The sequence below is a fragment of the Cutaneotrichosporon oleaginosum genome, assembly GCF_008065305.1.
Source record: "Cutaneotrichosporon oleaginosum strain ATCC 20508 chromosome Unknown ATCC20508_contig01, whole genome shotgun sequence".
NCBI classification, from domain to species: domain Eukaryota; kingdom Fungi; phylum Basidiomycota; class Tremellomycetes; order Trichosporonales; family Trichosporonaceae; genus Cutaneotrichosporon; species Cutaneotrichosporon oleaginosum.
This window is the reverse complement of record NW_027072170.1, coordinates 1,259,740-1,284,757: the sequence shown is the minus strand read 5'-3', so window position 1 is coordinate 1,284,757 and position 25,018 is coordinate 1,259,740. Positions and strand designations below refer to the sequence as shown.

Below are 25,018 nucleotides of genomic sequence, written 5' to 3'. Positions count from 1 at the left end.
GCTGTCAACATCATGCGGCTGCATGTATCCTCGTGCATTCCCACATGTCAAGCAACGCCGCCCAGCCGTGCTGGGCGAGTACACAAACAGTGGTTCTCACGATTCGCCGGGCGTACCCCGGCAGAACTGCTTCGTACGCCGGCTCAACGGATGAAGACCGGCCCGGCCCTGACGGATGGGAGCTGGCAAGCTGGTGAGGAGGTTCTCTGGGAAGACCGAAGCGCAAAAACGCGTCTGCGCGTCGCCGCGCGCCGGTGCAGGGAATCCGTAGGCGCATCCTACCGGCTGGATTCGCACAGAGTGGGGACCTGACGCCACGCGCCACTGTGTTCTCCAGCCCTGCCCAGACTTTTATCCACGCTGGGCGCGATGCATCCGGGAAGGGCTACGTGAATTGTGGCGCGAGGTGGCATGGGACATCACCAGCGCGTCGCAGATGATACGTGCGATGCAGGTTTCGCATATTGTCGGCAACCGGCCGGCCCACCGGCCCACCGGCTGGGCCTCTCCTAGCGTTTGTTCGCTTCCCTCAACCCTACACTGGCGAAGACTTGAGGGGCAACGGTGTCGGGTGCGTCTGGACGAGTGTTGTTTGCGAAGCGAGCGTTGTGGTTGATGGGAGAGCGAGCATCGCTGGAGCGGCGGCTGCGCGACGGCGGCTGCGGGCCTTGACCTGCGGTCAGCGGGGAGGTTGGGGGGTAAGGGTATGGAGAGGTAAAGGGCAGCGGCGAGGGCTCACAAAGTAGCGTATTGTCGTCATCACGGCAACGATGAAGGCTGTGATAGCGAGGAGGGAGAGGGCAACGATCCACGACTGAGCCATGGTGAAGAGAGGGAGTGGAGGTGCGGAGTGCGGAGTGCGGAACGGTGAGGGGCGGGGCTGGAATGCGGATCGTGGGATCGCCGGACGTCTGTGTTCGCGATCTGCGGTGTGTGTGCCAGTATGGTCTGTGCGTTATGTACTAGAGATGAGGCAGAGAGATGGGGCTACAAGATGCATCGCATCGGAGTTATACACTCGTACAGTCTAAATGCCACTCGCCGCCTCCCTTGGCGCCATGCGGGCAGCCAATTGAGCCCATGCACAGCATGCCGCTCTATACGGCCAGACATCGGAGGCGGCAAGGATGGCAGGGTGGCAGGGTGGCTACATCGGGGCCGATCAAGAACGGACGGAGGGATGGCCGTTGCCCGCAATCTAGCCGCGCGGGGTCCCCGCTATCTTACGCGCCCATCACCTCCTCTCTGTCTGTATCCCTCGATTCTGCCCGCAAGATCTCGCCGTGTAGTCCGCCGACAACGGTGCCAGGGCGCGAGTGCACACTCGGCGACACGCTCGCGCGCGGCTCGAGGCTCATGCGCGGCTCCTCGCTGATGCGAGGCAGGTCGGGAATACTGGGCTTCATGATGAGGGGGCGGCGGGCCCGCCGCGGTTGCCTCACTTGGTAGGGGGTAGGCGGGGGTGCGGAGAGGGACGAGGCGGCGGAGGACGGGGTGGAGCCTTTCTCGAGCGAGTCGGCGCGGCCCGCTTGTTTCCGTCGCTGGAGTCAGCACACTGAGAAGTAGGTGGAGGCGGTGAAATATGACTCACGAGCCAGCGGTGGTAGAACCACAAGCCCGCGAGCGTGATCAGCGCCGCTGCGATACACGAGACGACGGCGGCAGCGATGAGTGCTGTGCTGCCGGAGGTGGAGCGTCTTGCGAGGTGTATTGTAGACATGATGGGTGGTGGATAAATGGGTGGGGGGCCGTTGCTGCTATGTATGCTTGGCCTGGCCCCGTATGTTTGAGCTGGGTCCCCATGGTTGAGTAGGGTTGCAGACTTGGCGAGACTCGGAGGCACGCTGACGACGAGCATTGTTGTGGCCATGGCAGGCACGGTGCCGTTGGGACATGCCAGGCTCGCAGAGCTCGGTACGAATATGCATGCTCCTCTGTAAGCATGCAGCGAGGGCAGGGAGGTTTGTAAAATTATAAGGCTTTCACTCCGTCTTACCGAACCCCTGCAAATCAAGCGTTCGCCTTTTCCCAATCCCTCAGAGTTGGAAGCCGCTGCTCTCGGCACATCTGCTGCCAACAACTTTGATGATGTTTGGGAGCCTTTTCCTTCATCCAGCGTTCTTCTGACACAGCCAAGATCAGAGCGACAATGACGCCACAAATGACGCGGGGGGCTGCATAGCCTCCGCTGAGGCTGCGTTCAAGGAGAAAATGAGTTAACGGGGGTGAGGGAGCAGAATGTGATGAGAGGATCGTTAGGGCCATCAGTGCCGGCCATAGGCGCAGTCATCATGTGAGGAGCCGTAGCGTGGTGCATGAAGGAGTGAGGGTCACAGGGGAGTCTGATACAACCTTGTCGACGCTTCTCGTGAGTCCGTTGGCTCTGGCGCGGGCGATGCAAGTTGCTTCACGACCGGTTCCGGGGAGGCTGCTCCGTAGCCAACCGGATCCGTCCCGATGCAACAGAATGATCGCTGGCAGTGCTGATGTCAAGAAGGCAACTGAGGCGCAGAGGTATGAAGGGAAAAGCGGGATGCTAGCATGATAGTGTAGCGGCCATGGATTAGCATGTACGAAGTGTGGCCAGTATGTTTACGATAAGATGGAGCTTGGTCCTGCCCACCCCGGTTCCTAGATAAACCCATTTCCATTACCGCACCTCCCACTCCTAATCACAAGACCTAGCGACCACGAAGTCGCAACCATCGGCTACCAGCCATTACCCAAAGTTCTTGGCAGGTATCGCTCAATTGGAGCAAGGATTATCGATGAAAGTTGCACCGCGACCTCGCAGGAATATGGTGCAACTACAATGCTACAAGACCCACCCTGCACCTTGTCCACCTCAGGAGGTTGAACCATTTTCCCACCCAAGAGGACAATTGCGCCGGAGCTGATGCTATCACAGTCGTGTAGCTTGCGGTCCGTGGGATCAAGTAGAACATAACGCTACAGTGCAGCGACTAATTGCGACAATATAAAATACAGTACACCCCTAATGAGCGGTATGGTGAGCAGCGCTCACGGCATGGTTGTGCGCGGTGTGATGCGCGCTCATGGCACTATCGTGCGCCAAGGAGTGCGAGTTCCATGAGTAAGAGTGGCTTTTGCTGCGCCGTGCGCCGCTCTTGTAGCTCGGCGCGGGCATCTCCACATCGTATGGCGGCACGCCGTACCTTCGGGGCGCGTCTGCGTAGGACGCGGGTTGGACATGGGTCGCGTTCGCGTATGCGGGCTGGACTTGGCTTGCGTTCGCTTCGTAGACCGGTGGCACGCTGTGCGCGGTGCCCGTGGGGTGATAGGACCTCCGCTGCCGTCAGCCCAACCAAAAGGTGTTACTCACGCAATACAAAAACAAGCAGACGAAGATGCTCACGCCGACGAAGCAGCAAAGAACGATGATGCCGATGAAGGTGGGGGAGAGGCCCCGCCTAACAGACACATGCGTGTTGGTTGTATACTGGCGCTCCTGGAGGGGGGCGGCGGAGACGAACGAGACGAGCGTGAGGGCTAGTAGGGACATGGTGAGAGGATGGATGGAGAAATGAGGGCGAGAGTCTTATATTGCCAGCAGCGGCGCTGCCATCAACGTTCCGACGAGTCTGCGTTGCATCGCATGCCAGGATGGAACACAAACATGCCTCGAGGAGGACGTGCCTGTTGATGTGGGGCTGGTCTTGGCAGACAGGGCATCCTCAGGCACTGAGGTTGGCATCGCCATCGTGCCCAACGTCAGCCAGCGATTGCGAACAGCTTGTCTCAGTTGACCAGCTGGCCGTGAGCAATGAGGGAGATCGACGGCATGAGTCCTGGCCTCGTGCCGCGCTGAATGTCGGCAGATCGGCAGGAGGTCAATGCGTTGGCGCGCGGCGCTGATCGGGTTCTGCCTCGCCAACACGCCCAATTCTCTGATTTCCATCACGAGTGCTCGAGACGTCCTCGGATTCAGTTGAGACATTGTCCACACTGATTGCACGCCCACGCTACCTTTTTCGAGAAGCTCAACACTGGTGTCGCTGCCAACCTCCAACCCTTCATCAATCGACCACTCTGTATCGCCTCACTTCTCAATCCGCCTCTCCCATACGCACTCTTCAGGAGCAGACGTAAAGGTTGACTTCGACATCAGAAGTACGTAACCCCCCATCCAAGCCTTGGTGACCGCCGTCTCACTAGCACCGCCATCGCCGCTGGTTGGCCCGAAGTCACAAGCAAAACGGCGTTGGCTGTGATGTCACACGCATCTCCCCAGGCGCATGCCACAGCAGTCGGTGCCTGTGCAAGCTCCCACGTAGAGGCGTAACAAGCACACCCCGCACCGCCTTGAGCCTCGTACCTGCAATCCTCGTACATAAAAGCCGAGGCTGAGATGTATGCTTCAGCACCGTACATCACACAATGAGGCTACACTTACCGCTACTCTTCGCAGCGCTCGCGGCGGCCTCCCCCATCCCAGCACCGCAGCAGGCGCCTGCCACGACGCAGAACTGGAACGCGACGGCCTCTCTCCGGCCAACGACCTCCGGCGTCAACAGCTCTCAGCCGCCGTCCAGCAGCGAGATGTCCGCGTTGATACATTCCATCACCACTGAACCTCGTAACTCCATTGGCACCCTTACCCAGATAGTGACGAGGACCTCGGCCTCCAGCACATGGCTTGAGACGAAGAAACACGTGTTCACAATCCGGTACGGCACTTCCAGGCCGACCTACACCTCTAGCACTGGCCGGCCGCGGTCGGAAGTGAGCCCCGCCGTCATCTTCGGCATCGTCGGCAGCGCCATCTTGTTCATCATCGCGCTTGCTGCTTGTTTTTTCCGCAGCCATGTAAGTCCCAGTAAAGACGAGGCTGACGGCAGCGCAAGTCGCGCGAAGAAGCCAAGCTTTTCCGTGCGCAGGGGCGTCGCATCTCAGGCGTGCCGCTCATGGCCTCGTCTACAAACGCGAGCACGGCCACGGGCGCGGGAGCGTGGCCGCGCGGGCGCGATACGGTGCGAGACGACGATGTCGACCCCGAACTACCCGTGTACTCGCGCGAAGTGGAGGCTGGCGCGACTGAGATCCGCGTGCCGTCTCTGCCGGAGAGCGCCGAGGGGCATAGCACACCGCCAGCGTATGTGTCGCCATCTACGGAAACGGGGACTGCAGCGGGGTTACCGGCGTACACGTCCCCGACAGTGGCCGCAGGCCCCGGCCTTGCCGGGACACAAGGCCTGCCGAATGCGGAGCAGGAGGGCAGAACTAGGACGACAGAGTTACCGGCATACTCGTCGCCGACGGCGGCGGCGGGGCCTGGCATCGCTGGGCGCCGGAGAGAGGGGGAAGCAGGGCAGGAGAGCAGCACATAGATGGCGTCACTCGGTTTGAGTTGGAAGTTGTCTATAGTTTTACGCAGAAGTTACGCAGCGATATTCACATTTGCATGCCTTGGAATGCCTGTCGTGGACACAAGGAGAGGGCCGGATTGAAACCAGAGAGCGCGTATCCAGGATACCGCTGGGAAGCGGGGGTTGGATGTGCCAAGACAGAGCCCATGACGGAAGGCAGTATTTTGGTGCCATCTATGTATACCTCGATAATCTACAACAATGAGCTGACAAACATGATGGCAGCCACTTCTCCACACTCTTATAGCCTGAGACATGCATGCCAAACTGCAGGACAACATGTACGTCCCCAACCCCCTTCAGCTCGTCACTTTGATCGCTAGCGTGGCCGCGCACCCTGCGCCGCAAGAGGCGTCCACATCAGTGATCACCACTGACGCGCCTGCGCCTGCATTGAGCTCGGCTATCGCCCTCGCCACCAGTGACCGCTTCGCCACCCGCTCCAGTGCTCTGCCCTCACTGGGGTCCACTGCCCGCTTTAGCGAGTTGACCGATATTTCCACGCGCCCCAGCCCAACGAGAGTCCGCAACCTAGTCACCTCATACCACACCTTGACGCGCACCCGCACCTTGTCCGGGATCGTCTTCGTGACGACCGAGACACGGAAAACAGTGTTTCGGACGTTCTCGAAAGAGCCCACGAACAAAGCGGAGTATATCGCGGCGTCCCTCGAGCTGTTCCTCCCTATCGGAATCCCAGGAGTTGTGGTGCTTGTCTGGCTCTGCTGGATGTTGTGCCGACATGTGGGTACAGTCCCAGCGAAGCTTACTCCTGACGATCTCGAACGTGCTCCGCGGATGTGTGAGAGCCACTCTGGCGGCTGTCGGAGATCGTCAGACGAATGTGGAATGTTTCGGGACATCGGAGCCTCGGATGCTTTTGGCGTGGCCGGGACTAGCACAGCACTGCAGCACCCCAGATAGCGTACCCTGGCCGCTAACTGCGAACTACCACGAATTAGGGCGATTGAAGAATGGGGTGATGCAGAAGAAGTGACAAGTAGTGGAGGATGGAGATGGCTGCGGAGTAACCGTGTCAGATCCGCATCCGCACGGCATGTGCTCACCCCGCCACCCCACCGAGACGGCGTCTTTTCGATGACATTGCCATCTCACACTTCGTCAAACAGCACCAAGAGCGTCTGCATCGCGATCCCTCGTCATCCTTACAGCGCGCTATCCCACTGTAGACGTATTATGTCCGAGCGTACACAAGCCCAGGTAAGTTCATGGCGGCTCGCGCCGCGCTGACCCCAGGCCAACTCACTTCCCCGGCCCACTTCACCGAGGCAGCAAGGCCACTCCTCTCCACGCCCCTCACCACCGCCGGCTCCGCCGCATCGCCAAACCTCGCCGTATCGCCAGGCGTCGCCGCAGTCACCTCCCACACACTCGCGCACCCCCTCCGACGCCCGCGGCCACTCGCGCACCCCCTCGCACACCCCTCACACCCCCTCTCACTCCCACACCCCGCCTCCGTCCTACAACCTCCCCCGGCAGCGCTCCTCGTCTCGCTCGCAGCCCGCCCCGCTCGACCCATCCCAAGACGTGCTGACGGCTGGCGACGGCCTCGCCTCCTCCCTCGGCGTGTCGCCCACGAGCTACGCGACAGCGCAGGTGCGCCGCTCCTACGAGCTCTCTGATCTGTCGGGGGCGACGGCGGAGAGTGCACAGGGCCCCGCGGACGGGCTGACCGGCTTCGACCCCGCCGCGGGGTATCAGGAGGGCAGCGGGGGCGCGTACACTGCCAGTGGGGGGATGCAGGTCGTGCCGATGAACGCGCCGGCGTTGATGTACAGTGGGGGGCCGAAGTAGGGGTAGTAGGGGAGGACGAGGAGGGCGGATGAGAAGGGAGAAGGGGGAAGGGGAGAAGGGCGGGGGGGAAAGGTGCATAGAAGAGCGTAGACGAGGGAGTGAGAGTCGGACATGCATTGTATTTCAGACAACGGAGAGGACGTACTCGATGGCGAGTTCGACATCGGGCTAGCACCGTGACCATCGTGCACCCACCGTCGATCCCCCTGGCGAGCCACGCCGCCGATCCCCTCCGCCACCGTGAAACGCGAAACAACGGGAGCGGGGATCGCGGATCGCGGATCGCGGAGATCGGAGGGAGGAGCATCTCTCCGATCTCCGAGATGACTCCAGAGTCCTGGATCGTCGTCGCACGCCTGATAACGTCTCTCGTACTTGCTCGTCACGTGGACGGGAGACGCTCAAGCTCAAGCTCGTGCTCGTGCTATCTGTATACGCGAGCGTCCACGGCGTCATACATGCACGCCATTACATCCACTATTACATCCGCTAATCCACACTAATGCGGCGTCGTCAAGGTCCCGCAGCGTCACGGGACAGTGATGAAGGCACGCAATCGGTCATTACCCACCCACCCACGCCCTGCTGCGATGCCCTCCGCCGGGCCGCTGGCAGGTACTCGTGACGGCCGTCTACAGCCTGCACGCCGCTGGCGTGCCGTCTCCAGGCCCAACGTCAAGCTAGATGTGCCGAGCTTGATCGTTCGCTACAAGTGTCCTCCGCTGGCGCCGCGCGATGTGTCTGATGCGTGTGATGCGTGTGTTGGCTCCGCCGCAGACGCTGCTGCGTGTGCCGCCGGCTGCATCGCCGGCTGTGCGGCAAGATGCGCAAACGCTGCTGTCGAATCTGTTGCTCGTGGGCCAGCCGCGGCACGCGCGTGCGCGCTTGGCCGGAACACGTGCCGCGGCGCCCACCGCCGTCCGGGCGAGTATGCGGGGGGTGGGCTTTCGAGCTCGTCGCCCTTTTTGGGATCCTCGCGCGAGTACACTGGCAGCTCGACGTCGCTCTCGCTCTCGTACTCGATGTATTTCCGTTCTGCACGGCGAGACTGGTGTTAGCATTCTTTGTCCTTCTGAACGAGGCTTCAGGCAGCGCAGAGCACGATAAGACCTGCCAACTCACGAGGAAGTACCACAACCCAAGCCCCGCAATCAGCGCTACGAGCCCACACACTACTCCCGCTATCGCGGCCACGTTCACGCCCCCACTGCTCGTCGCTGGCCGGAGGAGCACGCCGCCAGAGTATGTCTCCGTCGCCGTCTCGGTGCGCGTGTACGGCTCCGTCTTGTCGCCGCCGAAGCGGTATCCGCTCAGTGTGCGAGTTATTGTCGTCGTCGCCATATCTGTTGCGAGCGAGGGCGACGCGGGCGAGAGGGAGGGGGCAGGGATGGGTGCTGAGGGGGTGGGAGTTGGCGATGGGGACGATGGCGAGAGCGATGAAGCTTGTGGCGCCGGCGCCGGCGCTGGCGCAGCAGCGGCACCGGCCGCTGCGAGGACGAGGACGAACATGAGAAAGAGTGCGATACAGAATTGCATGGTGCTCGCTATCCATGTACACCCAGCGGTGGGCGGCACTAGCAAACTCAAAGTAGGCCGGCCGCGGTCGTCAAGGTGCCCACAGGCCCAGTGAATAAAGGCACGAGGTCCCAACTAAATCGAGTTCGTCGGTCCGTGTGCAGCGACAAGATTCAACCCCGCGTGTTCCAGTACAACTCTGTCCTCCCGTGGTCCTGGTCCTGGTCCTGGTCCTGGCTAGCTTTCAGCTTGCAGCTTGCAGCTTGCAGTTGGCCAGCGGGCCAGCTGGGCAGCGGGCTCCCCATCTGGCATCTCGGCCTGACATGCCAGGACCAGGACTTCGTGGTCCGAAATGGACTGCGGCACGCGAGATGCTGCATCGTGCATTGGGACATCGGCACGGCTTGGTCGGACGAGCCTCAGCTGTTCCGCTAGCAGTCCTCCGCTCCCGCCGAGCGCTGTAGCGCTCGCCGTCCGTAGCAGCGAGCATATCCATTCGCGACAGACACCACGCACACGCCTAGAGTTCACCTGGGTTCACCCGGCGGGCCGCTTTCGTGCTCCGCGCGTGTTGCCACATGCTTGTGCAGTTCGGAGATCGGGGGATGGTGACGGATCGCTGTGAATGCTCCAGTCCTTCGCATGAGGGCGCAGCAGGGCGAGGGGCAGGGCGGACTAGCGGCCATCTCGCACACGCCGTTGTCAGGTATCAGGCGCTTCGCAGGCACTGTGCCTTCGGAATTGCGTAAGGCGCCGAACGAACAGCGAGGTCGGATGCGGCGCCGAGGCCGACGCCGATGCCGGATGCGGCTGCAGCGTGCATGCATGCACATTGCGAATAAGCCGCATTTGGCGTCGAGCGCTGAGCAGCTGTCAGACTGGCTCCAGGAACAGGCACGTTTCGCTCCGCGCGCACGCGCAACTCTATCACGCAGCGGCCGAGCGTTTCGGCTTCGGAGACATGGAACGCGGATGCGCGGCGCGCGTCGGACAAGCGCTCCGGAACACACCAACTTTCCTCCGCCACACGCCAAAGGAATTTGCCGCATACATATCGTACATGCCCCATGCTAACTAGTTGAACCCGCGTATGCCCAAGATGCGGCGAACGTCTGTCACGAAGCGCAGACTGTCGAGCACGGGTATGCTCTGAAGCAGCGCCTCGTCGTTCGGGTCAGACGTCCAGCCCTCGATTGGAAGCGCGTTGGCTGGCATCAGCAGTGCAGGGTGGTGAGGGTGGGGATATAAATGGATATGAAGTTGCCAGGGTGCGGCATGCGGGATTGGGACGGGTGAAGGTAAAGCTGGACAAGCTCAGACAGTCACGCGGCTTTCGCAGTGAACCCGTTTGCTTTTGCGATAAGACTTTAATGTCCCGTCACATGTATGACGAGGCGCGGGCATATCTCGCCATCGTGTGTGTCCGCTGCTATGCCCATATCTTCTTCGCCTTTCGCGTAGGCGACCGCTTGCCTACCTGCCCGCCTGCGCCGCTCGATACACACACTCCTCCCACACTCACCCTTGTTCCAACTGTACGAGATAGGCGAGTTGTCCATGAAGCACACGCGCCCAAGGTCCGGGTCGACAAGAGCCAAATCCTTGATGTAGCTCCCGCTCGGCTGCAGGTAGCAGCTCTCGCGGTAGAGCCGCTTTGCAAACAGCCCGCGCCCGTTGTCGAGCCAATCGATGACAGGGTCTGCGTACTCTGGCATACTCGCCGTGTAGATGACAAGCGTGTACCAAGAAGCAACCTGGAGCAAGTCAGCGTCATGTCTTGTGGGGATATGGGGCCCTCAGGGTCCCCGCGTTGACGCTCGCCACGGAATGCCTCATGCCAGGTGCACGATGCGCGCGAGACATGGCATGTGCCGAGGGACGCGCTGCGCGGACCGCTCGGCTCGTACCGTGCATACTGCGGAGCAGAGCTGCGCCACGCGTCGTTAACCTCACATGCCGCACGGCACACTGCTTTCGCGACGCCCGCTCCTGCTTCCCCTGCGCCTCCCCCACGTTTAGCGCACTCACCTTCTTGAGGAAAAAGTCCACGTATGGCCGCTTGTAGACGTGGTATGTCGTGGAGCGGCCGTTGAGCACCACCTCGACAGTGTGGCCCTCGCGGCGCCCACGGCGCCCGAACAATCCGGACCCGATGCCAAGCATGCCGCCGCCGGCATGCGAGCTGCCGATTGGCCGCGACGTCGAGTGGATAAGCGTCTCGTCGAGGTCAAGAATGAGCGTCTTCTGCAGATGGAAGGGCGTCTGGTGGGGAGGGCGTGGGACAATTGGTGCGGGAATGGCTGGGGACGGGTGCCTCTGCGGAGCAACGGGCACGGTTGGGTCGAGCAGACTCGTCGCCATGGGATTGGGGAGGAGGCGGGTACGTCGGGGGCCGATATCAGCCTCCGACTCGGGCTTGGTCTTGACCTCGACATCGTGATCGAGCTTGGTGTCAAGCACGCCGCGGAACGATACCGTCTCCTTGCTGTGACTAGAGCGGAGCGAGAAGTTGAACGTATCCTTCAGCTCTGTTTCGCTTGATGCCTCGTCTCTAGTATCGCTCGCGGCGCTATCGGCGCGCGTCACGGGGCTGACCCATTCAGCCTCGGATGCAGAGCCTTCATCCGACGTCGCATCAACGGGCACAATCTCCGATGCCGCTGATGATGCAGGCGAAGGCAGTGGGGCGACAACGGGCTCGGGAGGAGGTGACTCGCATGTGCGCAGTCCGCGCCGCTTGTGCCTGAGGATACGGACTGCGCGGGTGTCTCCGACGAGCGAGCGCCAGAAAGCCAAGAGAATTGACCACAATGCGAGCGCAACGCGCAGGAGCAACGGTGTGGTTGGTGGAGGGAGCTTGATGCTAGTTCCGGTGGGGACACGGCGCCTCCGCCGGCGGAGGCGGCGTGCTGCGAGCGCCGACGACGACGCAGACGATGGACCAGAGGATGGGAAGGGGACGAGGGGGGTGGGGGTGAGAGATGAGGGCCCCGGGTCGCCGCTGCCATCTGAGGGCGGCGAGAGGACGAGTGGGGGTGCGGCGAGCTTGCCCTTCAAGCCTGGGCCTGACCCGGCGAGGCGGGCGATGAGCGTGTCGAGGCGAGAGAGCGTGTTCATGATGTGATGTGATGAGGGGATGAGGAGAGAATGAGGAGGGGGGAGGCGCGAGGGGTTATATAGCCGTGGGCTTCAAGTCGAGGAGGGGGGAGGAGGGTTGTTGTGAACGGAGGGGGCGAGGGGTCAATTGAGAGGGGTGAAAGGGCGCGCTAGCGCAACATTGTACACGAGTTGAAATGGTGTGGATATGTGCTTCCTGCAGCTAGCCCCAATGGCCTATTCAGCTGCCTGAGACAGACGGTTCAAGTCAAGTCGACGACGGCTGATGTTGTGATGGCTGGACAGCTGTTGTGAGCTGTGTAGGGTGGCCAACAATTAGGGTGGGGTTGGTAGGGGGTTGGGATGAAGCGGGATGAGTATGGGGGAGCAGTGATGATGCCGACAGGGAGGATGTGGGAGGCGGCGTGCTGAGGAGCGTTGAGAGTATCGCTGATGATGAAGAGAGAGTCGAGAGCAAAGAGGGAGCGAGAGAGACAGCGTCGGAGGAGTGTCTTGAGTCGAATGAGGGGGGTTGTGTACGAATGCTCTGTCCGCTTATGCCCGCCCCACCCAACGCACTCCCCCGCGTCATTAGTGGGACAATTTGATCCCGCCGCCACCCAACACTCGCCCAGCCATCAGTGGGGCTCTCGGCTGATTCCGATCATCCACTCATTGCAGCAGGCAGAGCCACTGCCTTTCAGTGGGGAACAAGGGTATCAACGGACCATGGCTTGCTCCTCCTCGCCGCGCCTCTCCTCTGCTGCGGTTCGCTCTAACCCTCGGCGTCACCTGACTGCTGCTCGTCGCACTGACTCTGCAGATGCAGCGCATACATGGAATGTCTGCACGGTCGCGCACGACCAAGTTGTCTCCTGGCGTTCGACAGGTACATTATTCTGTGGGGAGTGGGCGGGGCTGAGATACGTGGACATGGAAGTGGTCACGGGGGAGGTCTCCAGAGGGGCCCAAGGCGAAGATGAGGAGGACAGCGAGAGTCCAGTCGGTGCAGGGACATGTGGAGAGATGATCAGCAATTCTAGCGAAGCATCTTGCGAGTGAGGGAACCAAGAGCGAACAGCCCCAATCCACCGAACTGGGTCCGATAGCAGGTTGTGCGCTGTATTGCATTGCTCTCCGACATGGGACATGGGGAGATAGGGTTTGGTTTAAGGCGGTCCAGATCATTTGTGTCCATGCGCATGGGTGCATGCTGCATCTCCTGCCACCTGGTCTCTGGACTGCAGACTCAAGAGGACTTGTGATGACACAACTTGCGCAGTCTCGGGGCAAAACCATTATCATTCATTTCCGGCCAAATCCCAAGCCACCACCACCGCATGATCCATTTCGTCTGCGCGCGTGACCCAGGACTCAACATCGCTGCCCGTGCTCACTGGTCCTAGTCCATCATCATGGTCCATGCACGCGTCCATCAAAACCAAATCACCCCGCCCTCTTCCGTACCATATGCAGAAATGTGTCAATGCCTACAATAATCTCGACCAGCCCAAGCTCACTCCACCGGCACTCCACGGCCGAGCCGGGGCCTGGTCGTTCCTCATCCGTCTTCCGTCATCCCCAGTTGGCTTCGGCCTCGTCCGACCCCGAGTCCCGACTCCACTCCTCCACCCCTCACCATCTACTCGTTGTCCGCGTCAGAGTACATCCGCACCGTAACGTTCATAGCCTGGAGCTCCTGGAATAGAAGCTGCACGTTAGCGCCATCTACTGGGTAACTCGTTGTTGTGGCACACGTCACGCGTCCACGTGTCGTGCGCCACAAACAGCTACTCACCTTGGCCGCGTAGGGGATGTAGATCTGTGACACCTGCGTGCTGTTGCGGCAGACCGTGCAGTGGAACTCCTGCTTCTTCAAGTTGGCAATTGCCATCAATCCGCACTGGTCGCACACGTGCAGTCGGAACGCGTCGGACGACTCGTACATTCGCTCCTTGAGGAATCCAGCAATGCCGTGCGATATCATGCAGTCCCTTTCCATCTCGCCAAATCGGAGACCACCGTCACGCGAGCGACCCTCAACGGGCTGACGCGTGAGGATCTGCAGTGGCCCACGAGCACGCGCGTGAATTTTGTCGTCCACCATGTGCTTAAGACGCTGGTAATAAGTCGGACCAAAGTATACCTGCGCGCGCAACTTGCGCCCAGTGTGACCGTGGTACATGACCTCTAGACCGCGAGACTGGTAGCCACGTTGCCGCAAGAACTTGGACACGGATTCGACCGTGAGTTCCGTGAACGGCGTAGCGTCACCTTCACGTCCAGTGAGCGTCGCAAGCTTGGACAACAAACACTCGACCAAGTGCCCGATAGTCATACGCGACGGAATGGCGTGTGGGTTGATAATGAGGTCGGGCACAATGCCCTCAGCAGTAAACGGCATGTCCTCCTGGCGATAGGTGATACCAATAGTACCCTTCTGACCGTGACGCGACGCAAACTTGTCACCAATCTGCGGCACACGCGTGGAGCGGATACGAATCTTGACAAACTTGAGGCCCTCGCCGTTTGTCGTAATCATCACCTGGTCGACCACACCCTGCTCCGTTGACTTCATCGGCGTCGAAACGTCACGCTTCGTGTGCGTCGCCGAACGCTGACCCAGCTCCTCAGAGTCTGGTGGAATTGGCGCCGTCTTGCCGATAATAATATCGTCGCCGTTTACGTTGGTCGCAGGCGTGATCAAACCGTCGGCGTCAAGCTTCGCGTAGCGGTCGCTAGGCCCGGACTTCATGCGCAATGTCTCGTTGCGATCCGGTTTCTCAAACGCCTCCACCTTCTGCATGCCGACCATCTTTTCCGTGTCGGTGTACGCACGGTAGTAGAGCGAGCGGAAAAGACCGCGGTCAATCGACGACTGGTTCATAATGACCGAGTCTTCCTGGTTGTAGCCCGAGTAGCAAAGAATGGCGACAATGGCATTCTGGCCGGCCGGTAGTTCGGAGAAGCGGAGATACTTCATCGATTGCGTCGTAGCAAGTGGCGACTGCGGGTAGTACAGGATGTTGGCCATCGTGTCCATGCGCAACTGGTAATTGGTGAGGTAGATGCCCATTGCCTGCTTGCCCATGGCCGACTGATACGTGTTACGCGGCGACTATTGGTTAGTGACTGGATGTATCTGGATGCTCACTTGGTTGTGGTCGGGGAATGGAATGATCGACGCACAAACACCGAGAATCATACTTGGGTGAATCTCCATGTGTGTGTAGTTCTGCGACCAGTTGCTCGACTTAATACGTGCTGACGGGTCAAACGCCTCGAGGTTGTGCGCCGCCTGCGCCTTGGCAACCTCCTCACGGCTTTCGAACTGCTGCGCATTGTCGAGATCCTCGTGCGTCATGGCAATGAGAATAGTCTCCTCCTCCTCAGCGTCGACATACTCGACAATGCCCTCCGACAGCAGCTCATCCCACGCCGATTGTCCCTGCTGCAGCTCCACAGCACCATCGGCAATCGCGTCCAGGCGGTCAATATGCTCGCGCTTCAGCCGCAATGTCTGCGTATCCTCGTTGACGATAAAGAGCGGACGGCACACACGGCCTGCGTCCGAGTAAAGGCGCAGCTCGCGCTCACGGATGTCACGCACGATCGAGACCTCGTGCTTCAGCTGGCCGCCGCGGCGCATCTGCAGGAGGTTTTGGTGGAGGGTATAGGCGTCTCTGTGGATGCCCATCCACACACCGTTGACAAACACCTTGGTCGCTGATGGCGCGTTGCCGTACTCGCCCTGGTCCTCGAGACCCCATTCCTCGAGGAACTCCATAACCGGCGCCGAGTAGGAGCCAACGGAGATGTAGGACATCAGGGCGAGGTTCTTGACAAGGCCACAAGCCTGTCCTTCTGGTGTCTCAGCAGGGCAAACCATTCCCCAATGCGTGTTGTGCAGCTGGCGTGGCTTGGCAATCTTGCCGTCACGTCCGATAGGAGTGTTGGTGCGGCGCAAGTGGGAGAGCGTCGACGCGAAGGTGTAGCGGTTCAGCACTTGCGACACACCAGCACGTGCCTGCATGGCCTTGGCCTGGTCACCCCAGTTGCCCGTGGCGAGCGAATACTTGAGACCGTTGGTGATGATGCCAGGCTTGATTGCCTGGATGAGGGTGAACTCCTTGTGCGTTTCGACACACTTCTGGAGGTGGCGGTAGACATCGCGCGTGAGCTTCTTAAACAGAATGCGGAAGAGATTGGCGAGCAGAGGCCCGGCCAAGTCCAGACGCTTCTTGCCGAAGTGGTCACGGTCGTCGAGCTCCCTGCGCCCCAGGGCCGCTGAGCACAGGCGGTGAATCATGTACCCAAGGAAGTACGCCTTCTTTGACTCGAACCCCTCGGAGACAGACACGTGCGGCAACATCTCTTTCTGGAGAATGTCGAACGCCGCGCGTTGACGCTGTGCTCGCGTGCCCTTCTCCTGCTGGCCACGACGACCGATGAAGTCGAGCGCAGTGTCGCGGTCCTGCACGGCGAACGCCTCCTCGATACATGGCCGCAGCATTTCGAGCAGAGGTGTGTCATTCCCATCAAAGCAGATGTGGGAGAGAACGTCACGGTCCGGCACAATGCCGAGAGCGCGAAAGATGATGACGATGGGAATGTCAACCTTGGTATACGGCAAGGACGCGCGGATGACCGAACCCGTGGTCGTGCGCTCCGCCGCACGCGCGTACATCCGTACAACGGTCTTGGACGGCATCTTGCCGCCCTTCTCCATCTGACTCGTCACCTCGGAGAAAAAGGTGATGGCGGAAGGGTCACCCTTCTTGAAGACGTAGACATGGTTGGCCGCCATGCGCTCCTGGGCAATAAGGACCTTCTCGGAACCATTGATGATGAAGTAGCCACCCTGGTCGTATGGGCACTCGCCAAGCTGGTAGTAGTTGTCCTCGGGCAGGCCGTGGAGAAGACAGAAGTTGGACCGGACCATGACGGGGACCTTGCCAATCCAGATCTTGTCTTCCTCCGTCTCCTGCATCACGCCGTTGATGTCCGTTGCTGGACGCCAGTCGGCCTCGATTGGGTCGTCGACGTTGCCCGCGGTGAGGGTCGACTTCTTCATGTCGACGTACAAAGGGGCTGCGTATGTGAGGTTACGCGAGCGCGCCTCCTGGGGGAACATGCCGACTGTCTGACCGTCGATTTCAGTGATCGCCACCTTGGCTAGATAGATCTGCCCGAACTGGATCTCATAACGCCGCTGAGCTGGTCAGCGCTTGCTCAATACTCAGACGCCGTCCGCGCGGTTGCCGAGCTGTCAGCCATGACTCACTGTCTCGTCGCCAGCAACACCAGTGTGCTGAGTATGTTGGTCGAGAGTCAACTTCGAACTCTCGTCGACGAGCTCCTGCATGGTGTTCTCAACGAACTCATTGAACGATTCAAGCTGTTGGCGCACCAGACCCTTCTCGTCGAAGAACGAGTTGATCACCTTCCAGTAGTCCTCCTGCGCGATGGAGTCGGACTCCTCCGCGTACTCTGCCCCCTCCTCATACTGGTACTCGGGGTTGTACTCGTAGCCGTCGGCAGCAGTTCCTGTTGTTGTAGTCACGCTCTCTCAGTATTAGTAAGGGTATTCACCTGCATCCATGCTGGGCCGTCAAGTGTCGGGTCACGCGCGCACGTGCAACCTAGGAGCAATGAAGGAGAAAGCGAGAGTGGATGTGGGTGGAAGGAAGGAAGACGTGATGGAGCGGCAAGAAGGAGAACACGCGGGTGATTGCAAGCCGGCCTACGCGCGCCTTGTCGCAGCGCTTTTGGATCGACGGGCGGTCGAGCGGAGACCAGATGCACGTCGGAGCGTTCTGGGAGCTGCGGTTGCCGAAGATGTGAAGCGAGGGGTCGGCTCGCTGGGTGTCACGATGAGGGAGATGTGTACAAACAATGACAATCGAGTGCGAGGAGTGAGTAAGCGCTCAGCGGCAAACGTCTGGACGTGCACCCACATACCCCACGTGGCAACTTTAATTCCGGGTGTGGCACTCACCCAGGTGGCAAGCTTTGATCCCGTCTGACCTCCACCGGCGGTGACCTGGGATACAGAATTTCTGAACTCCGCCCGGTGAACATCACAACACAACATCTGATCCCAATGGTCACCACCAAGAAGACCACGCGCGCAGTAAAGGGCAAGGGAAAGGCGAAGGAGGTCCCAAAGGCTGTTGAGCCAACACCCTCGCCTTCGCCGGAGCCCGAGGACGACGAGGAGGTTGAGGACGAGGCCGGCCCGGACGACGAGGACTCTGAGGACGACGGCATCGACGAGGAGGGCATGCAGCGCCTCATGGAGCTGGTCGGCCCGGAGGATCTGGACGACTTCGAGAAGTCCCAACTGGGGATGGATGAGGACGAGGAGGAGGGTGATGAGGATGAGGATGAGGATGAGGACGAGGAGGGGGCCGAGGAGGGGGAAGATGACGAGGATGCCGAGGAGGTGAGCTAGCTGCACTGGCCTTGATGCTGATTCCAGGATGACGAGGTTCTTATTGAAGATGCGGGCGCGGATGCTCTGGCAGTCGACGAGCTGGGTTCGGACGTGTCGTTGGACGAGGATGCTGTGCCGGACCGTAAGGTCACGACACACAACAAGCCAGCCATGCGCATTCTGACTGAGGGGATCCGTATGACGAACACCGAGTGGCCCGAACACCTGATCGTGCAGTCCAAGACGGTGCTGGACGTGGACCCTGACGATGGTGAGCTCCGGCGTTGCCTCAAGTGGGCTACACGGCTGACAATAGACCTCAAGCGCGAGATGGCGTTCTACAAGCTGGCGCTTGACGCGGTGCCCGAGGCGCGCAAGCTGTGCGCGAAGTACGACATCCCCTTCTCGCGGCCAAATGACTACTACGCCGAGATGGTCAAGAGCGACGAGCACATGGAGCGCGTGCGGACCAAGCTCGTGGAGGAGGCGCAGGGCATCAAGAAGAGCGAGGAGGCCAAGAAGCAGCGCGACCTCAAGAAGTACGGCAAGCAGATCCAGGTCGAGAAGCTCAAGCAGCGCGAGGCAGACAAGCGCAACTTCAACGACAAGGTTGCCGGGCTCAAGCGCAAGCGCAAGGACGGCGCCGAGATCGGCGGCGAGGAGGACGAGTTCGGCATCGAGATTGACAACGACGACGAGCCCCGCCGCCAAGGCAAGGGCGGCAAGGCGGGCGGCAAGTCCAAGATGCCTCGCCAGGCCCGCGATGCCAAGTACTCGCTCGGCGGCGGCGGCCGGCGCTCGAAGCAGAACACCCGTGAGAGTGCCAACGACATCCCTGGATGGGGCGGCGGCGAGAAGGGCAAGGGCGGCAAGGGAGGGCCCAAGGGCGGCAAGGCGCAGCGGCCTGGCAAGGCGCGCCGCCACTCGCGGAGGAAGTAGACGTAGACATGCATGCATATTGTATTATAGCAGGTTGGGGTGGACTGGACATCTTCATGCAATATTGTGATGGAGTGGGCGGAGTGTGGACGTCTCTCCGTGTACCTCCACGTGGATCGCCGCGTTCTCGAACTCATCTTCGCGCCTCGTTCACTCTCATCTCAACAACAACCATGGACGCCGACCCGCTTTACCACATCAAGCAGCTCTTCCACCGGGGGTCGTACAAGGGTGCGTCGCCTAGCTTCGGCGCTGACATCAGCGGCGATCGACGAGGCCTCGGACCAGCCGCTCACGCCCGGCGGTGACGCCGCCCTCCAGCGCGCGGTGTACGTCGCGCGCGCGCACCTCGCCCTCACCCCGCCTGCCATTTCCGCAGCACAGGCCGTGCTTGCGCCGTTCCTTGCGCTTGACCCCGCACCGCCCGCAGCCAGCGCCGCTGCCGCCCTCGCTGCGTACCTGAACGGCGGGGAAGAGGCAGTGGACAGCGCGCGCGACCTGGTGATCGAGGTCGAGGGGGGCGAGGTGGGCGAGGAGTGGGAGGAGGGGACGGTGCGCGCGCTTGCTAGCACGATCTTCATTCTGGAGAAGGAGAACGAGGAGGCCGTCGCGACGCTCAACGAGGGCAAGGGGCGGGAGGACCTGGAGTGGTGAGTCATTCTCGAAGAGGCAAGAACTCCTTCCCCGCCCATCTGGTTGCCTGCCCACGCTTACGCAAGCCTCGCGATTCTTGCGCAGCTTCTCCTCGCGCTGGACCGTCGTGACCTCGCAAACTCGACGTACCAGACCGCCAAGCGCCTCGGGAACGACAGCACCCTCGTGCAAGCCATCGAAGCGTGGATCGGGCTCAAGACGGGCGCCCGGCCCCTGCACCAGGCCTACTACTTCTACGAGGAGCTGTACCAGCTGCCTGCGGGGCGGACGCCGGGCGTTCTTGCCTCTCACGCGGCCGCCCACCTTCTGCTAGGACATGGCGAGGAGGCCAAGGCAGACATTGCGGACGCGGTTGCGTCGGGTGGTGGCAGCGACGCAAACGTCCTCGCTGTGGCGACCAGCCTCGGGGACGTCGAGGCGCAGGCCAAGCTTGCCACCACGACGCACCCGTATGCGGCGGAGCTTAAAGCGAAGGAGGCGGCGTTTGACGAGGCGGCGGCCAAGTTTGCCATCGCCGCGTAAGGGAGTTGGGAGACATAGAAGATGCATCGTTAGCTGTACGAGAGGTAGGGGGGGGGGCCGAAGGAAACTGGAGCACTTGTCGCATACGGCCAGATCCCGGGAGTCCTAAGCCCAACAAAATGCATGTTTAATATGTGCTCCACGGCAGCTGTGCTAAGGAACTACAGCTTCGCCCGGTCGTCATCCTTGTCCCATACACCAGCATCGATCGTTGTGAAGAAGCGCCACATGCTCTCAGCCAGCTTGTGCGGCTTCTCTTGCGTGATCTGAAGTTAGCTCCTGACCTAACCGCTCGCTGCGACTCACCAGATGCCCCGCGTCAGGAAAGCGCTCGTTGCGCGCGCGCGGCGGACGCCAGACCATGTCGCGCGTCCGCTCCTCGCCGTACGTCGCGACCGGGACATTAGCCATGACGAAGCCGACGGGACACGTGAGCTTCGACAGAGCCATCCAGCCGTGCGCGACGCCCTCGGGCTCGGTGAACACGGCAGCCTCGCACCAGCTGGGCGTGGCGAGCGTGACCTCGCCCTCAGGCTTGCTGTAGTCGACAGGCACGAGGCCGTGTGCGACGTAAAGATCGAACACTTCCTTGTCCCATGCCGCAAAGAAGGGCTGGGCGCGCATGGCCTTGGCCGCGTCGGCGCGGCTCGGCCAGTGCGTGCGCCGCCGGATCGCGCCCGCGCTCAGCGCGTACACCGCCAGCCGCTCTTTGAGCCACCGGTCGTACGGGACGTAATGCGGCGGCACCATGGGGTCGACGAGGAAGAGGGACTCAAAGAGATCGGGGCGCGCCGCGGCGGCCTGCACGAGCGCGTTGCCGCCGAAGCTGTGTCCGATGCCCACGACCTTGGGCATCGGGGCTGGGTTGGCCGACCATCCGAGCTGCCATCCCGGCCGTCCCTCGCCAGCATACACGTTCGGCAGGACGTGCGTGACGAAGTTGAGCACGTCGCGCGAGTCGTCGCGCCACGCCTGTACGGCGCCGAGCCGGCCGGCGTTCAGGTCCACGCTCGCGGCATGGTTGGCGTCGTCGAGCAGCCAGATGTCATCGATCTCCACGCTAGTTGGCGGCAGCTCCGCGGCGGTGCCGAAGACAGCGCCTGGCGTCGTAGGATCGCGAGCGAGAAGTGCGCGCAGCGCGACGTGCCAGTGCTACTGTTAGCTCGCTCGCTTGCCCACGCGCCTCACCTCCTTCTGCAGCCCATTAGCGTGCGTACACACGAGCACCTTGCCGCGGCCAGTGGGCTTGTCGCGCCGCCAGCGCTCAGCAGCGAGCCAGTGGCCGCGCGGCAGCGCGGCCTGCACCTCGGCATACGTCCAGTTATGCACGGCGTAGCGCATCTCAACGCTATTTATCGCGTCGGCGGTGAACCGCGCCGCCTTCTCCTCCTTGGTCTCGCCGGCCTTGGCCTCGGCGGTCTTGTACGGCGTGCTGTCGCGCGACAGCGTGCCGTGCGCCTCGGCAAGCTCCTTGGGATACGCGGCCGGCGCAGCGTGGTAGCTCCGCGTCCATCCCGCGGGGGGCGGGGCGAGCTCCGGGCGCGGCGGCGCTGGCGGGGCCGTCTCTTCGGGGTGCGGGAGGAGGGGGAAGAGGGGGCGGTTGGGCGCGAGCGGGTCGGGGATCTTGGACGGCGCAGTCATGCGCGGGTAGGTCGTGAAGCCTGCCTTGGTGGACATGTTGCGCGCGTGGATGAGAGTGCGATGGAGCAAACGCATGAGCTTGGTCGTGAGCGCAATGGGGTCCGCGGCCGGGCATCGCGGCGCCGGCAAAGAGTGCGGAGCGGGCATGGCCGGGTCCATAATTATTTGCCGACGCAAGGGGTGAATACCGCCGGGTATAATATCCAGCCGGTGCGGGTTATTACTTTCCACGAACAGTCGCATCACTCGCGGTGTTCAGCGTCGCGGGTGTAGTAGCGATGAGATATGGATCATAGCATGTCACAATGTACGCTGGTTCTACTTGCACTCCTCGCCGTGGCTGACTCGTTTACGCCTGACTACGCCGACCCGTCACCAATGTACCGCGCCTTGACCTCACGCCCATTCAACCCCTTGGCAGTGACGACCTGCGGGTCGCCCGGCATGAGGTCGAGCGCCTGGTCGCTCCAGTCGCACTCGTCACCGTCGACGTCGAGCACAAGACCCTTGACGGGCTTCTCGACCGTCACTGTAACCTCATCCCCCTTGACGGCGATCTTGAGCCCTGGATCCGGGAACGTGAGGTACTTCCACGGTTCAGGCCAGTTGGCATAGCGCGCAAGCACCTCTCCATCGGCGAGGAGGCGCGCGCCGACGACGATCGGCCGCGGCACCTGCGATAGCGACGTGCGCGTCTCCTGTCCCGGCACGGTGCCCTTCCATACCTCCGTGCTGGCATTCGGCGCGAGCTCGACGTCGAACGAGCTGCGCGCGACCTCGCCCGCGTCGAGATCAAAGCTGACGAGCTCGATCGTCGCCTTCTTGCTCTCCAGCGTCGAGTTGCATGCCCACAGCTCGAGCTCGTGCTCGATCGTATAGTGCGCGAGGCTCATCTCGCTCGCGTTCGTGCGCACCTCCTTGCGCGCCATACCGACCGTGAAGGGTCGCAACTCGCGTGCGATAGCATAAAAGCTTGGCTTTGGCCGCAGGTAGTAATCGCAGATGGCCCACGACACGCACGGCCAGCAGTCGTTGATCTGCCACACCAGCGCGCCGGACGTGTACTCGCGCCCGCGACCCTTCCAATTGCGCCGCCAGAGGCGGTAGGCGGCGCCGAGCGTCTCGGCCTGCATCGCCTGCGTGTAGTAGACGTAACTGGGCATGTCGAAGGCGTGGCGGAAGTTCTCCATGAGGTAGAGTTCGAGGCGGCGCTCGAACCCATCCGCCTTGTTGTGGTTGACGCTGATGCGGCTCTGAGGGAACATCTGGTCCTCCTGCCCCTTCTCGAACCACTCCTTCACCGTCCGCAGGTTCGGGTAGCCCTGCATCCCGAACTCGGAGACGAAGCGGCCCGCCAGCTTGTCCCAGTTGGCCCACGGCTCCTGTGTCCCGTGCCACACGTTCCACTGGTGCACGTCGCCGACGGTGAGGTCGCCCGACGTCTTGCCGCCATACGGCGACGAGGGCCAGTAAAAGATGTCCGAGCAGCGCTTGACGACCTCGGGGAGCAGGATCTCGTAGATGTGCCGAGCGGGGAACTTGGTGTGCATGTAGTCGCCGCTGTTGTCGTCGTAGTCGACGACCTTCTTCTCCTCCGCGACCTGGTAGTCCTCGTTGTTGCCGGCGAAGATGATGACAGAGGGGTGCGTGCGCAGCCGCTGCACGGCTTGCTCCGCCTCGGCCTTGATGCTCGCGTTAATCTTCTCGTACGAAGGGTACAATCCGCAGCCGAACATGAAGTCCTGCCACACAAGCACGCCCTTCTCGTCGCATGCGTCGTACAGCGCCTCGGCCTCGTAGATGCCGCCCGCCCACACGCGGAGCATGTTCTGGTTGCCCTTGATGAGCAGGTCGATCCAGGCGCGGTACCGGCTCTCCGGCATCTCCGTGAGGAAGTTGTCGCCGGGGATCCAGTTTGAGCCGCCGCAGAACACACGCACGCCGTTGACTTCGAAGAGGAACGACGAGCCCGGCGCATCCGGCAGCGGCTCCTGCACAACCTTGACGTGGCGGAACGCGGTGCGCTGTGTCGTTCTGGCGATGACCGCGCCGTCGCGGTCCAGCAGCGCAACTTCAAGCGAGTACAGCGGCTGTCCGCCATAGTGGATGGGGTACCACGCCTCGACCTTGCCACTAAGATCCCAACGAGGTCTGTCCGTCACCTCGGACTTGACGACGCTCCCAGCGCCGTCCGTGAGCGTGTACGCGAGCTTAGCGCCGGCGGGCATGGCGGGGATCACGTCGAGCTCGGACACAGTGAGCGCCGCTGCATCCCACTTCCCATCGCACTCAGCCAGCGTGCTGTCAATGCGCAAGTTGGCCAGCCGCACCCCGTACGTCTCGAGGAACACCGGCCGCCAGGGCCCGATCGTCATGATCACAGGTCCCCAATCCCACCCCCACCCGTACTGCGCCTTGCGCGAGTAGAGGCGGGATGAGTCGCCGTTCCACAGCGCCATAGGCCCGCCGTTGGCCGCCTCCTCCTTCTTAGCCTCAAGGAGGGGCGCGGCGAAGCGCAGCTCGAGCGAGTTCTTCTCCTTCAGCTGCCGCGTGACGCTGATCCGGTGCGAGAGGAACATGTTGTCCGTCTTGGCGATCTCCTTGCCATTCAAGAGCACGGTGCAGTAGGTGTCGAGGCCGTCGAGGATGAGGTCGGCGTGCGGCGCGGCGAGCTGCGCCGCCGTGGCGTGGAATGTCGTGCGGAACGTCCATGCGGACTCGTGGATCCCTGGGGTGAGCGGCGGGAACAGAGGAGATTAACCAACTCACACTGGCAGTCCCACTCGTTGAGTCCCTTGTACGGATCACGGATCTTGCCGGCCTTGATGAGCTCGACCTGCACGCTGGTCGGGACGGCGCAGCCCGCCCATTCCTCCTGGACATCGGGCTCGGTCTCGGAGGCAACGCGCGAGAACTCCCACCCCCCAATCGTGGCGCGGTGCGCGTCGAGTACGCCGCCGTACTTTGCAGAGTCGGCCATGGTGTCTTGTGATGGGGGGCGAGGATGGGAGGC

At 61.7% G+C, this 25,018-nt stretch overlaps 12 protein-coding genes across 12 annotated transcripts; 5 read left to right on the top strand and 7 right to left on the bottom strand.

The window, feature by feature from the left end:
• Positions 1–535: 535 nt before the first annotated feature.
• Positions 536–823, bottom strand: COLE_00528 (uncharacterized protein; the record flags this gene model as incomplete). Its single annotated transcript, XM_018423322.2, has 2 exons — positions 536–673; positions 740–823. 2 exons carry the CDS (start codon positions 821–823, stop codon positions 536–538), a joined length of 222 nt encoding a protein of 73 aa, XP_018278499.1.
• Positions 824–1,223: 400 nt separating this feature from the next.
• Positions 1,224–1,720, bottom strand: COLE_00527 (uncharacterized protein; the record flags this gene model as incomplete). The annotated part of the gene is made up of 2 exons (XM_018419262.2): positions 1,224–1,541; positions 1,592–1,720. The coding sequence occupies 2 exons, from the start codon at positions 1,718–1,720 to the stop codon at positions 1,224–1,226; spliced, it is 447 nt and encodes a 148-aa protein (XP_018278500.1).
• A 1,275-nt stretch (positions 1,721–2,995) lies between these two features.
• COLE_00526 (uncharacterized protein) lies at positions 2,996–3,523 on the bottom strand (the record flags this gene model as incomplete). Its single annotated transcript, XM_018426709.1, has 2 exons — positions 2,996–3,310; positions 3,344–3,523. The coding sequence occupies 2 exons, from the start codon at positions 3,521–3,523 to the stop codon at positions 2,996–2,998; spliced, it is 495 nt and encodes a 164-aa protein (XP_018278501.1).
• An 875-nt stretch (positions 3,524–4,398) lies between these two features.
• Positions 4,399–5,348, top strand: COLE_00525 (uncharacterized protein; the record flags this gene model as incomplete). Its single annotated transcript, XM_018426016.2, has 2 exons — positions 4,399–4,827; positions 4,860–5,348. 2 exons carry the CDS (start codon positions 4,399–4,401, stop codon positions 5,346–5,348), a joined length of 918 nt encoding a protein of 305 aa, XP_018278502.1.
• A 318-nt stretch (positions 5,349–5,666) lies between these two features.
• Positions 5,667–6,311, top strand: COLE_00524 (uncharacterized protein; the record flags this gene model as incomplete). Its single annotated transcript, XM_018423323.2, has 1 exon — positions 5,667–6,311. The coding sequence occupies one exon, from the start codon at positions 5,667–5,669 to the stop codon at positions 6,309–6,311; it is 645 nt and encodes a 214-aa protein (XP_018278503.1).
• Positions 6,312–6,485: 174 nt separating this feature from the next.
• On the top strand, positions 6,486–7,202 carry COLE_00523 (uncharacterized protein; the record flags this gene model as incomplete). The annotated part of the gene is made up of 2 exons (XM_018426710.2): positions 6,486–6,608; positions 6,645–7,202. 2 exons carry the CDS (start codon positions 6,486–6,488, stop codon positions 7,200–7,202), a joined length of 681 nt encoding a protein of 226 aa, XP_018278504.1.
• A 706-nt stretch (positions 7,203–7,908) lies between these two features.
• Positions 7,909–8,711, bottom strand: COLE_00522 (uncharacterized protein; the record flags this gene model as incomplete). The annotated part of the gene is made up of 2 exons (XM_018423324.2): positions 7,909–8,250; positions 8,325–8,711. The coding sequence occupies 2 exons, from the start codon at positions 8,709–8,711 to the stop codon at positions 7,909–7,911; spliced, it is 729 nt and encodes a 242-aa protein (XP_018278505.1).
• A 1,373-nt stretch (positions 8,712–10,084) lies between these two features.
• COLE_00521 (uncharacterized protein) lies at positions 10,085–11,834 on the bottom strand (the record flags this gene model as incomplete). The annotated part of the gene is made up of 2 exons (XM_018423325.2): positions 10,085–10,471; positions 10,746–11,834. The coding sequence occupies 2 exons, from the start codon at positions 11,832–11,834 to the stop codon at positions 10,085–10,087; spliced, it is 1,476 nt and encodes a 491-aa protein (XP_018278506.1).
• Positions 11,835–17,916: 6,082 nt separating this feature from the next.
• COLE_00520 (uncharacterized protein) lies at positions 17,917–19,188 on the top strand (the record flags this gene model as incomplete). The annotated part of the gene is made up of 3 exons (XM_018426711.2): positions 17,917–18,258; positions 18,295–18,520; positions 18,566–19,188. The coding sequence occupies 3 exons, from the start codon at positions 17,917–17,919 to the stop codon at positions 19,186–19,188; spliced, it is 1,191 nt and encodes a 396-aa protein (XP_018278508.1).
• A 173-nt stretch (positions 19,189–19,361) lies between these two features.
• COLE_00519 (uncharacterized protein) lies at positions 19,362–20,364 on the top strand (the record flags this gene model as incomplete). Its single annotated transcript, XM_018423327.2, has 3 exons — positions 19,362–19,419; positions 19,451–19,838; positions 19,908–20,364. The coding sequence occupies 3 exons, from the start codon at positions 19,362–19,364 to the stop codon at positions 20,362–20,364; spliced, it is 903 nt and encodes a 300-aa protein (XP_018278509.1).
• Positions 20,365–20,525: 161 nt separating this feature from the next.
• Positions 20,526–22,041, bottom strand: COLE_00518 (uncharacterized protein; the record flags this gene model as incomplete). Its single annotated transcript, XM_018420380.1, has 3 exons — positions 20,526–20,630; positions 20,671–21,516; positions 21,553–22,041. The coding sequence occupies 3 exons, from the start codon at positions 22,039–22,041 to the stop codon at positions 20,526–20,528; spliced, it is 1,440 nt and encodes a 479-aa protein (XP_018278510.1).
• A 323-nt stretch (positions 22,042–22,364) lies between these two features.
• Positions 22,365–24,985, bottom strand: COLE_00517 (uncharacterized protein; the record flags this gene model as incomplete). Its single annotated transcript, XM_018421395.2, has 2 exons — positions 22,365–24,733; positions 24,775–24,985. 2 exons carry the CDS (start codon positions 24,983–24,985, stop codon positions 22,365–22,367), a joined length of 2,580 nt encoding a protein of 859 aa, XP_018278511.1.
• Positions 24,986–25,018: the final 33 nt, after the last annotated feature.